Raw genomic sequence first — 13,573 nt, 5'->3', positions numbered from 1 at the left:
CCCTTGGGCATAAAATCAATTCAGGTGAATATTGACCTTATCTCAAGTAAAATGCAAAATATCGTAATTGATCATAGCACTAGGCTTTCCCTTGGGAATTGAAAAATGTTAACTACACGAAGGGGTGTGACCATCTCAATCACACAACATAAGGGGTGAGGCCATGGCATCATGGCCTCGCAACTCCTACCGCAGGCGTCAGACATCTAATAACATCTCCTAATTTGAGAAGGGTGACATGAAATCCCCGAGGTTGGGCGGGCAGTTCTAAATCCAAGTATTCAGCCTCAAACCGTGCTCTATCTATTACCTAACATCTAACAGCATTAAAAGCACACAACACCTGTTTGTAATTGCAGTTCCAGGAAATGTAGACAGGTGGCGCAAATGTCAGCCTCTGTCTTCCCAATTGAAGGCACACACTGAGGATAAAATGACATGCATCTTGAGCTCTTGTCTAACATCTAACACCATTAAAAGCATCACATGTGGCTATCTCAGGGATCATTGCACTGTTAGATTATCTTGTTAGGTTCCTAACAAAAAACTAACACACAGACACTGTGAAAAAGCAGGGCACACATTCTGAACCAACGTCTAACATATGACACTATTAAGCGCACCACATGTGGTTATCAGCATGTGGTTACCCCAGGGATCATTGCAATGTTACATTATCTTGTTAGGTTCCTAACAAAAAACTAACACACAGACACTGTGAAAAAGCAGGGCACACATTCTGAACCACCGTCTAACATATAACACTATTAAGCACACCACATGTGGTTATCTGCATTTGGTATCTCATGCATCCTGCCTCTAATTAAGAACAGCACGGGCTACCCTAGTAGGGCTACCCATGCATTGCAAGCACTGTTAGATTCCAATCTCCAAGCAGAGGTCGGTGGGAAAGAAAAGTGATAGCAAGGACATTATACACAGATGTCCTTGGTGATAAGAAACACTTTTTTCTTTCTTTCTTCACGGGTCACCACTGCTGCACTCTTCTCCTCCAAGACTCCTCTGGGGGTCAGCACTTACAGGTCCTCCGTGGTGCAGGTTTCAGGCAGGAAACACTGGTAACACTTAGAGTTAGTATAATCTCCTTGGTATAATAAGAAGATTTCAAATTTTTGTGTAAAAAGCTACCTAGTGTCCCTTAGTGATAGCAAGGAGGTTAACCTCCTTGGTGATAGTCAAGTTTATTGCGCAACAATTGCATTTGATACAATTTGAAAGCCAGCAAGGAATTATATGTAGGGCCACACCAAGTAAATTTTATGGATGACGTCCGCGCGCGCATTGATTTTGGCCTGTTCCTAGAAAAAAAAACAAGAAATTCCGCTTCCTGTAATTGTGTAAACTATGACCAAAGGGGTTCACGACAGTGCCGCAAATCGTCAGATTGACGTGAAACCCGTAAAGAGCACATGGCCGCAAAACGATGGTGTACGTGCGCACAAGAGTCCGGGCGCCACAGTTTAAAAAGAGGAAAGATGGCGTCGTGTTCTACAGAGTATGTGGGCTCACCACCCTTGGTCGCCAAGTATGTGAGCATTAAGGTCGTACAAGCGTGCGGAAACGTTGTTGTTGACTGGTACGCGCTCGATGTCGGCCAGGGAGAGCTAACTTTCGCGCAACTGTACGAGAGACTTGTAGCGGCGAGTGAGTTTCGACCACACAATTTCAAGCAAGTTTTGTCAAGATCAGCAACAGTGCAATTCTTCTGTAATGACGAGAAGGTCGGGAGAGGCATTGAGGTTTACTCCGGCTTACAGGTGGGGCAGGCAACCAAGCAGTTCGGGTGTTTCATCCGTATGGTGATCGACAAGACAGCTGCTACGACTGAAGGTGTTCCTAGGCCTAAGACTGCTTTTGAGGTAAGAAAAGTCTGTTTTGAATCGGGTACCTTGTACGAAAAAAAAAAAACACGGGTAGAAATATTCCTAGAAGGGGAGTATAAAATAAATGCATAAATGTATCAAGGCTCCTTGCATCGTGCTTGCATGTATTTTTGCATGGAGAATGATCGTTTATTCGTTTCTGGTTATTTATACTTTGATGTTGGCAAAATATGTGTTGTTTTTTTTTTAATTTTTGGTCCACATTTGGCACGTAAATTGCTAATTTTCAGTCGGATATTTAGGGTATTATTTAGGGTATATTTGCATCTATAGCTATAAACAACTACGCATTCAAGCTCAACGCTCTTTTTGCAGTACTATTTTTTTTGAGGGGGGTATTTTTTAGTCTTTCTTAAGAATTCTTTTTCCCCATCATTTTAGCTTTGATATCCAATTTAGTAACGTTGTCAGCTCTTCAATTTCTTTGATTGCATTAAGACACATTTATTGTGAACTAGGAACAAAAGGTTTACTTTTCCTTTCACATGCACATGTATACAGGTAATGATGAAAGCATCAAGAGAACAAGGTCAGCAGGAGTGGATGTTTCCAGCCTATGCTGGGACTGGGAGCACACAACAATGTAGCAATAACAACACTAGGGGAGACATCCGTCTATACAATGACATCATTGATGTGTTGAAGGGACAGGGTTTCAGGTGAGTTCACTTGTTACTATACACAGTAGATTTTTCCTTTTTATAACTAAAGATTTTAAGATTTACAGATATTCATTGAGGGTTTTTCTGTTGGATCCAGAGTACATAATTGTGGGTAAAAGTATGCATTTACGACCTTGGTTTTCAGTATACTAAGCTTTTTTTTGTGTCCCCAAAATAGGTTTGTACGGACCAAAGCTTATGAAGCATCAAGCAAGGAAATCATGACTTCCATTAGGAATTCAGTTTGGTACATGCTGCCACATTTGAAGAAACTTGCTGACCGCTCCATCTATCTCCCCAAAGCACTGAGATCCCTGTATGACAAGAACACTTTTGCACAGGTGTACAACAATCCTACACTTCATCGACACACTCTTACTCCAATGTCATGTAGAGACCTGGAAATGCATGCACAAGAACTGTTCAAAGTTGCCACCCTACCTTTGCTGCAACAGCCCAAGTTGAAAAGTGTAGAAAGACATAGTGGTTGAGATAGGACAGGGACTAAGCAAGTACAGTGAACATCTGCAGGCTTCCAACCAGAAAGTGCAAGAGCAGAGGAAACAGGTCTTCCCAACTAGATCAGTGGATGATGGAACCAGTACTGAACTCCGTGTGATTGAAGCCAGAGTACGAAGTAATGAAAAGTTGATCAACAGGTACACCAAGCTGGAGAACCACCTTGCTAGCATTGCAGAGTATGAACTCTGCATTGTGAATGACTTTGCCCCCTCGGACCGCAAACAAAGGTACTATTACATCAGTGAACTGGAGCTACCCATGAGCATAGAACTTTACACTTATAAGCTGGGGAACAACCTTGGATGTCTGCATTTTGCCTGGAAGGTTCCATCACAAGAGATGAGAGACTTAAACAACACCAGGAAAATGATGCATCAGGCTGAGAAAGACATGCCCACATACCACACAAGGGAAATGCGGAAACAGTTCAGAGATAGGTTCTCATTGGTTACAAATGCAAAGCCAGTCATTTTGAAGGAGATGTACCAATTCCTGACTAATGATGATGCAACAGAGGAGTGCATCTCAAGCAAGGAGATCAGACAAAGACTAAAGATCATGTTAGATGCACAGGATGTAGATCTAATTGTTGACATGAGATCAAGAAATGAGGGACGACACGAGATGTACGCAGAGTTTTGGGATGAAGCAACAAAGTTCATAGAAGAGATGCAGCTAGCAACAGTGGACGACAGAAGGCATGGTCAAGTTTGCCACATGGCTCTCGCACTGTCTGTCCCAGACTTCATCAATCAGGTTTTCAAGAGGCTTCCAGAAGGAGCAAAGGTACCATCTTCAACGTGGGTCAGCCTGCAGTTCTGGCCCAAAAACGCATTTGTTGACAGAGCAATCCGCTACACCGGAAGACTTGGAGTGAAATACATGGTGCAGAGTAGGCAGTTGAACCATGATCATCCAGATTGCCACTATGCAGCTGCGGTATTCCGGTACTTCAGAGAGTTTGCTGTCATGTTCAGGCAATCATGTTCTGTCGTTTTTCTTGATGACAAACATGCCATCAAAGTAGGTGAACCAGGTTTCCCTGTTGCTGCAGTGGATCGTGGGAAATCTGTACTAGTGGCAAAGAATACAACATTTGCAGTTGCAGACCATGATTTCACCAAGCTGAAGTTGACACCCAGTGTTATCCTTGTGTCTGATGTCCCAGAAAGTGCAGATGACTCCTTCTATCGTGGCAAAGTTTTCATCGCTCTTAAGGACGCCACTTTCCAGTCCTCATCTCCGATCAGACATCAGACGGAGCTATACGATGTGCTGAACCAGGCTGGAAAGCTTGGCCTACCAATCCTGTTACAGTACAGTGATGGAGGCCCTGATCATAGAGTGACTTATATGAGTGTTCAAGTGTCGCTGATCTGTATGTTTGTGATACTCGACTTGGACATGCTTGTCTGTGCTAGGACAGCTCCCCAGAACAGTTTTCGAAACCCAGTAGAAAGAATCATGAGTATCATCAACCTCTCCCTGCAGGCTGTTGGGATTATGCGTGAAAAGTTGCCACCAGAGATGGAGAAGCTCATGGAGGGTGTAAACAGCATGAAAGATGCAAGAGCACTGTCACAGAAATACCCTGCATTCAAGGAGGCTGTGGTTGCCAGCACAGAAAAGGTTCGCGCCATGCTCAATGAACTGTTCCAACGCCTGTGTCTAAAGGGTGAGCCTTTTTCCACAGTTGACCCTGCCACAGATGATGAAGTTGAGGAAATGTGGAATCTCATCCTACTGATCGACCAAACAGTTACGAAAGAAGACACAACAAAAGTCAAGATGCAAGCTAAGAAGGACCTTGCTGGCTTTCATGCAGCATTGCTGCATTTCCAGGCACTATTTCTTTTCAATAAGAAATGTGGAAACAGTGCATGCAAGTACTGCAAAAAACCACGACTTCCTCCTGAAATGTTCAGCAGACTCAAGAACTTCCCTGATCCTGTGATAGATGCAAGTGGTGAACACTTCAAGCAGTTTCATGAGGTGTATGGAACGGACACCTCAGAAAACCACAGGCCAAGCCTGAATGCATCAAGAACCACTGGTCATGGAATGCCTTTCAATCCATCGGCAGAGAACACAAGAGGCATCGTGATGTGTCTGGACTGTCGAAGACCAAGAACGATTCACAGCTTGAAAGCTTTGACAACAAAACAGAAGACCCAGCTAGATGGTCTGAAAGAAGAATCGATGTACACTTGTGGAGTGGCCTGGATCACTGAGACACACCCACTACATGACATCTGTTTTGTAAACAGGTGAGTAATGAGGTACATTTGATATGGATTGTTGTAGAATATTACGCTTTAAATTTAAGGCACTTTGGGGACAGTAAAGACGTACATTTAACTACAACATATAACATAAATCTTTATGTTGACAAAAAAATTAGTATTTTCTGAAGAGTTGGATTTTAGCACAATTGACTATTGTTCCATATATTTTTCCACCTGTTTCATGTTAGGGCAGTGACATGCACTTCACCAGTAGCACAGTACTACTATTCAGCCAGACTGAAGTCAGGGGTGATGAAGACGATGCTGCCTTTGGTGTGCTGGAACTGCGGTGAGGAGGAAACGCTGCCCATACCAGCAGAGAAGACGGCTGCATACCAGTCAATAAATCCTGTTTGTCAGGTAGGCATACATTTGTTACCAACTGAAATACATTACAAGCAGCTTATGTACATGTAAAATACATTGTACAAGCTCTAAACATATTTTGTTTTGTTCCACCTTTATTGATATTCTTTCTCTCTCAAACTGTTTAAAGTTAGATTTGCCCATGTTGACCAACTTTTAAAGGTCTAAGAACACAATCTATAAGAAGGATAATTCATTACTCCTGTAAATTCATTACTCCTGTTGTGTTATTCTGTAGGTGTGCCAGAGCCTTGGGGTGACTGAGAGAACAAGAGGGAAGAGGAAGATGAAGAGGAGAAGGGAGGAGACAGAAGAAGATGACAACTGAGACTAGTGAGAGAACAGTGTCAGGTGGGTCCATGTGTACCTTTGTACTATACATGTACATACATGTACCTTTGACACTCTGTTCAATACTGTTTAAGCTAGAACAATAGTCCACATCCTTTTATTTTATTAATTATCTACGCTCCTATAGACTATTTTGCACAGGTAGAAATGTAGTAATGCATGCAAAGGGTTAATCAGCAACTAATTTGGCCTTTTATGCTTTGTTCCTGCAGGCCTGCAAAAATGTGAAAGAAACAGGACAGGACGACAACTGCTGTTCCATCTGATTTATTGCTGTTTGATGTTGAATAAAAGACTTCTTACTTGTTACACTGTGTCACCTCATTCAATTTGTGTCCTAACATTTGTCGTCTCTTAGTATATTTCTAATCTAGGCATCTTGTTTTTGGACCCTTCTTGTTTTTTTTTCGCCCTCTCGCATTAGATTTAGGGTCTCCAAAGGACGTCATCCATAAAATTTACTTGGTGTGGCCTAGTACTGAGCGTGGGAGGAATGACTTTACCTATTTGCGGAGAGGATGTAGGACTCGGGAGCTATAATAGGTTTGGTAACCAGGCTAGAGCTCTTGCGGCCCCGACCACGAATCAGACTGGATACCAGGCTCCGGTGGCACGTGCCCCCAACTCACTCAGTTGGTAAGTGACATCTCACGGTGACTTGTTTCAGAAACATTACAGCGCCCACCAAACAGTTTACTTCATGGAGTTAAAAAAATCAGGAAAAAAAGGTAAAGAATGTAAGGAAAATATTATCATTGCTGGCCTAGGGGTCGGCACAGGATCTCGAGCAAAACTTGTAGCCACAGCTAATCTCCAAGCAGATCTTTAGGTGGGGGTAAGACAGTATCAAATTGGCCTGTCTGTAACCATTTCCCCACCCAAATGGTTACAGACTGGCCAATTTCATATTGTCTTACCCCCACCTAAAGATCTGCTTGGAGATTAGCCGCAGCCCCAACATGCTCTTTGTATTGTGAACCAGCGAAAGCCACTTCTAGCTACTGTGTATTTCTCACGCTTTGGACAGACCAAAGCCGCCCACAGTGAAAGCCGCCATTGTAACAAAATGATGCACGTAATTTCCACCAAGATGTCTATGATGCGGAAGTAAAAATAGTTCACAAGCTCGGAGAACACAAATTGAAAATGACGCCTCACGGCATAAATTTAGTGAAAACAGCGTTCACATATTTCTTCACCTGCAGTATATTGAAGCCCTCACAATATTTTCTTAGCCTTGAAATAGCTGTCAAAATTCGGTATAGGTAACCATACTTATCACATTATCAAGAAAAAGATTAAAACTGACAAAACCGACAGCATGTGTCTTGATATGTAAACAACTCTACTGTAAAGACCCCCCTCCCCTACACACACTCACTCGCTCACTATCCAGGATTAGATTACGACGTCGACAAATAGTTACAGATAACCACAAAAAAAAAAGCAGATAAAAAAAAGTGGCCGTCAAAATTATGTTTGTTTTAACAACAACAAGCCTAAGTCACTATACTCATGATATTCTATCAAATCAGGAGCTAGTTCATTTTTAGTGCATTTTTAATTTTGATCTGAAACCATAGCCTCCATAGCAGGCTTATAGAACTGGGGGTTGGGCGGTCTTGGGCTGTTTTCTGATTAGTCCAGTTAAAAAACGGTAATTCAACCAGGCCGGCTATGTTGTCTATATGCAATCAGAAAATAGCACATAAAAGCTTCCAAAGACCCTGAAGACACCCAAAATCCCCAGTTTTTGGCATGCTATGGAGGCTACTGAAACACCTGCTCGGCGGGGCCAAATTATGCAAGAAGTTACACCAAGGACATTGTGATAGAACGTGTTCCGATGCACTTTGATCAGTGACCCGCGGTCATCGACCTCTGAATTCAAAGTTTCTTCTAAAATCGATTTTTGGCCTAAAATAGAACTTTTTGCCATTAAAATCATTTTTGACATCTATGTTGGCCAAAAAGACCAAGGTTCGGTATGTTAAATACCAATCTACTAGCATGCTAAATTTCATTTCCATTCAGGCTCTAATTACAAAAATATTGACGTTTTTTTCCGTGTTTCCTATCACTTTTCTTTCCCACCGACCTCTGCTTGGAGATTGGAATCTAACAGTGCTTGCAATGCATGGGTAGCCCTACTAGGGTAGCCCGTGCTGTTCTTAATTAGAGGCAGGATGCATGAGATACCAAATGCAGATAACCACATGTGGTGTGCTTAATAGTGTTATATGTTAGACGGTGGTTCAGAATGTCTGCCCTGCTTTTTCACAGTGTCTGTGTGTTAGTTTTTTGTTAGGAACCTAACAAGATAATGTAACATTGCAATGATCCCTGGGGTAACCACATGCTGATAACCACATGTGGTGCGCTTAATAGTGTTATATGTTAGACAGTGGTTCAGAATGTGTGCCCTGCTTTTTCACAGTGTAATCAGGGGTCCTTGTACTGATTATCTTCTTAGATTTCTAACAACAAATATAAAACATATGGTGTTAGATGTTAGACAAGAGTTCAAAATGCATGTCATGTTTTATCTGCATGTTTTCCTCAGTGCCTGCTCCTCTATCTGTGCGCCTTAGTTGAGAAGACAGGGTGACATTTGCGCCACCTATTTACACTTCCTGGAACTGCAATTACAAATTGAATATAAATTACATGACATTACATACTGTTAGATTCCCTGTTAGGTTTCTAACAGAAAATTTAAGATTGAGCAACACTGTCTGTTGGGTGTTAGGAGGCAGTAAGAAATGCTTGTCAGGATTTCCTTAGACCAATCTCTTTGGTCAGACAGTGTTATACAATTAGTCAATGACTGTTAAGTTTGTTGATAGAAAGCTAACAAGAGAATCTAACAGTACAAGGATCCCTGACTACCAGATGCAGATAACCACATGTGGACCTAATGGACCATGGTGTTAGATGTTAGACAGCAGTTGAAAATGCATGTCATGTTTTTCTATACAGTGCCTGCATGGAAGAAAAGACAGCCCAGCTGCAGAGAGTGTGACATTTGCGCCACCTGTCTACATTTCCTGGAATTGCAATTACAAACATGTAACAAACGTAACAACAGTGCGCCAAGCTGTTTGTGTTGGGTGTTAGGCAGGGCAGCAGTAAGAAATGAGGTTGAAAACCAGTGAATTCCCCTGGGTGCAATATCATTCAATGTTAGGTTTTCTGTTAGGTTTTGAAATGCACCATGGTTTGCTATGTCCAATTTCTTGCCATATATATACTACAGGGCTGGATTCCACAAAATGATACGTCGAACTTTAATGATACCTCCAACTCCACGGAACCAACTACGTGTCCTTCCCACTGGAATATAACGTTGGACATGCCTGGAGTTGGGGAGTGTCTGACAGGAAATTCGACATGGAAATACACGTTTGCTTCTGTCAGCGACAGTAAGTGAGATTTTTAAAAAGTTTTTTTTTTTACAGTATGAGTTACTTTCCTTTCGTTTTTTTAACCTTGCAGTTTGAGCAGGCAGTTTAAGATTCCTAATAAAACACTTAACGGATTCCTAAAGTTCTGCTGCCCTATAGAGTTTTAAGTCACGTACTAGATAGGAATTATGTTAATCCTTTGTAAGGAAACAAAATTAGGGATGTCTTAACACGTGTTTTGTCAGGGGCCAACAGATTTTATACTAGCCCACAATGTATCAGTTCTTCCCATGCACACTTGGAACATTGTTTTTGCTTCCGTCTTTCAAGGCTTTCCACATGTCGCAAAACACGGCACCTACCTCAGCGAGGGTGGGTACTCAACAACTTTTGGAACGGAACCGGAGGCCAGCCAAGCAGCGGCGACGTTCTTACAGCAGCACAACTGGCTGGACGAGCGGACCCGAGCCGTGTTTGTGGAGCTGATTCTCTACAACCCACACGCCAACCTGTTCTCCGTGGTCACGATCGTGGTAGAGTTCACGCCGCTCGGAGCTGCCTTCACCAGTGGAGAAGTTGTGACTCTGCGGCTGATTCAGCGGGACGCCCTACTCCTGCTGGCGTTCCGAGTTTTGATGGGGATGTTCTTGGTGTTCTTTACTGCAAAAGAAGGTGAAAAAGTATTATTGGCTGGGTTTTCCTTTACGTTTGATTGGACCCTTTTGATTTTAAAATAGTATTCACTCACTCACTCACTCACTCACTCACTCTCTCCCATAGTTTAGTATTAGTGTCCATAAAATCTTGTTCATTTTAGTGATACATCAAGAAAACATTATACTTTTATTATGTACAGCTAAAAATGTTCCAATACATTAAAAAAGTGCATCGAATTTTCGATTGTCCAGCTGCAGGCTTCTGCAGAATGTAAGGGAGTTATCACCCGGGTCACGTGACGTTACTGGACGTCGGCTATTGGTCAAAATAGCCTAGAAGTCTATGTTGTCCAGCGTTTCTGCTCAAGGAAGGTCCAATGTACCCTGATTGTCTAATGTAGAAAAAAAAATCTTACTTCTGTAGTATATCAACCACAAAGACACGACAATAACACTTTGTTTATTCTGTCATTTTAGCCAAAAAGATCCACTCACGTCCGATCCAGTACCTGGGTGAGTTCTGGAGCTGGGTTGAGCTTCTAGTCATTTTCATCGGTTTCTCCACCCTCGGCGTCTACCTGAAAGCTCAGTTCATCATCGATGAGACGGCCGAGCAACGAGCATCTCCTGTCTTTGAGCTTTACAGAAGTGCAGCCAACTGGTACGGAGTCTACACGTACCTGTTAGGTTTTCTCATCTGTTGTGTTACACTGAAATTCATTCAACTTCTTCGATTCAACTCGCACGTTTTGTCTCTGACTATGACCCTCAAAAAGTCCTTCAAACCCGTGATGCAGTTCTGCGTCATCGCTGGCATCGTCCTAATGGCTTTCACTCTAATGGGTAACCTTCTGTTTGGTACGAAGATTCAGGGTTATAAGAACATATTATCCAGCCTGGGGAGTTTGTGTACCATGATGTTGGGCAGTTTTGACTTCGATGCTATCGTGGAGGGCCACACAATGCTTGGTCCACTTATGTTCTTCTCGTACCAATTCATGATGCAGTTTGTATTACTGAGTATGTTCATGACTATTATTATGGACGTGTACACAGAGGAAGGTCTAGATCCAAAGACAGAAAACTTACAGATAGTAAACTTCATCAGGGATACTACTTCGGTAGCTGTGGGTAACGCAGGCTGTACTATCGTTACGGTAGGAAAGAGAACGATGGATAGAACCAATGCTGAAGTACAAACTCCCGATCCAAACAAAAACCAGGGCAAAATTGCGTGTATGCTTTGGGAACTTAATGACCCACACAGGATTTAGCTTCGTATTTGCTGTGTAGAGATATAGGTCTAGTTACAGCCTCTCTTATATCTCAGCCAAAGTTCCAAACAAATGCCCAACCGGGTAGTATATTACTTTTAAACTTTTAAAAACTACTGGCTATAAGTAATTACAATGACATTATTCATAGACATATCTATTATGTTGTAAGTTCTATTTTATTGTAAAGATGCGTGTGAGATATCATACTTCAATTACACCTTATACTTTATAAGTGTGCATACATTAAGTAGGGGTTAATACACAATTACATGTCAACTTAAAATATCGTGTTCATTATTGCATGCTGCACATCATAAGAAATACGTATATACCGAAGTTCAATTTTTCAACAATGATAAAAAATATCATGTATATTCTTATATAATATCTATTATATAAATATTACAATAGATATGTAAGTAACATCTAGGTTTGCTTTATATGGTAGTAATCAATAATTTTTAATTATTACGAAAACAATTAAAGTTAGCCTAACAACAATGATTACTAATTCAAAATAAACAGTGAAACTTTCAACGCTGTAGGATACTGTACGTTAGATATTTATGACTTGCAAATGCTCATCAATATTTACATGAAAGATTAGCTATGAATATATTAACACAATATATTATATAAAGACAACGCTGTACATTTACCTTCTAAATATGTTAAAAATATTTGATGCATTTAAACAAATTAAAGACATTTAAGTAATAGCCGCGACATACATACATACATGGTTTGTTTTATCAGTTTTAAACATTGTTGTTTGCTTTTACACCGTTTGTATTATAAGATTGTTATTTGCGGAAGGTTTGAGTTGAAAGCTTAAATTATTCAATAGTATTGCTTTACGTATCTGTATATGGTAAGACGCGCAAGCATGTCACCGTCATATAACTTAGGGGCTCCCGCGTTTCGTGACGCATGAGGCAGTCAAAGCAGCCCAGCTTCCTCTATCAGCAGCCAGCCTCCAGGCTTCCTTCCAGCTCATGCTGACTGCCTGAAGGTCTCTCTCAACTATTTCTTTGTCGGGTAAGTGCAGGACCGCGCCCAATGCCCTTTTCCCCCACAATTGTTACAATTATCAGAAGGCAGTGGTTGCCTTCTGAATCTACCCCTCTATTGTAAGGTCTTGGCCTGTAAGAGCCTCTCCTAACTGTCTAGAAGGGCCCGCTCCCTCATCCTGAACGTTACTCAAATGTTTGTGGCTTTTTATAAACCCTGCAATAGATTTGTTGTTTTTTTTTATCACAGGTGAACCCAAAATGTCTAGAATGATATCCTTGAAAAACATTTTGTCAGCCAGAGGCCTTCACTTCAACAATATGGCAGAGAATCCCTCCGCTTTAGGGTGGTTTTAATGTTTTGCCCTCACAGATAAGGTCTCTAACAGGGTAACTGCACGCCTAGAATCAAAGGCAGCTGAAGGCCAATTGACTAAGTTCTTCCTTGATTCCTAAACAAATAGTAATCTGGAAATCATTGTCGTATAAAACATAACCTAACGATGCGCTATGCATTTTATGCATCACCGTACTTTGGCATTTTAGTCCATATCAAACATTTGTATTTTTCTTTTTCTTCTATCCCTTCTCTTCCTTCCCTCTGTTTGCTCCCACACGATAAGCTGACTGGCTGTATAGTTTGGAGTATATACATTAACTAAACTGAATTATATATCTTCCTTGTGCATCAGAATGCCAGTCCTTTCTGTCATAAGTAAGTGAGGGGTTAAACAGAATCATGACCCCTTTGCTATGTTTTGACCCATATGAAAATACAGTTTTCTCTCCCCAATCCGCATTCCACATCTTCTCGAATATTTTAACCGAAAATGTTCCCAGCATGTAAATTATATCAGATATTTTCATCCCTACCCATCTAAATATATTTCGTCTTTTAAATGAAGTATTTAACCTCTTGCATTGATGAACACACATTCTAATTTCATGTTATGGGACGTGTTAAAAACTTTTACATTATGTTTTTTGCCTAGAGTAAGCCGCATTTACAAATACATGTACACATGAAGTTGGGGAAATTAAAACAGGACCTACTGTCCTGTTTAGCACACACATAACATATGGGGACTCATAATTACACTTTAGATACACTTTGCAGTGCATTTAGAAGAACTATT

At 41.3% G+C, this 13,573-nt stretch overlaps 1 protein-coding gene across 1 annotated transcript in view; it reads left to right on the top strand.

Annotated features, from left to right (window-relative positions):
- LOC109475190 (polycystic kidney disease protein 1-like 2) overlaps positions 1-11,424 on the top strand; it is a 44,563-nt gene extending 33,139 nt beyond the window's left edge. The window contains exons 22-24 of the mRNA XM_019775771.1: positions 9,347-9,512; positions 9,825-10,172; positions 10,604-11,424. Coding sequence (XP_019631330.1) covers positions 9,347-9,512; positions 9,825-10,172; positions 10,604-11,424 — 1,335 coding nt within the window. The remainder of the gene's footprint in view (positions 1-9,346; positions 9,513-9,824; positions 10,173-10,603) is intronic.
- Positions 11,425-13,573: the final 2,149 nt, after the last annotated feature.

Source organism: Branchiostoma belcheri, unplaced genomic scaffold (genome assembly GCF_001625305.1).
Source record: "Branchiostoma belcheri isolate BF01 breed outbred unplaced genomic scaffold, Haploidv18h27 scaffold103, whole genome shotgun sequence".
Classification (NCBI taxonomy): domain Eukaryota; kingdom Metazoa; phylum Chordata; class Leptocardii; order Amphioxiformes; family Branchiostomatidae; genus Branchiostoma; species Branchiostoma belcheri.
Note: the sequence above shows the minus strand (reverse complement) of the source record. Positions and strands in the feature narration are given on the sequence as shown.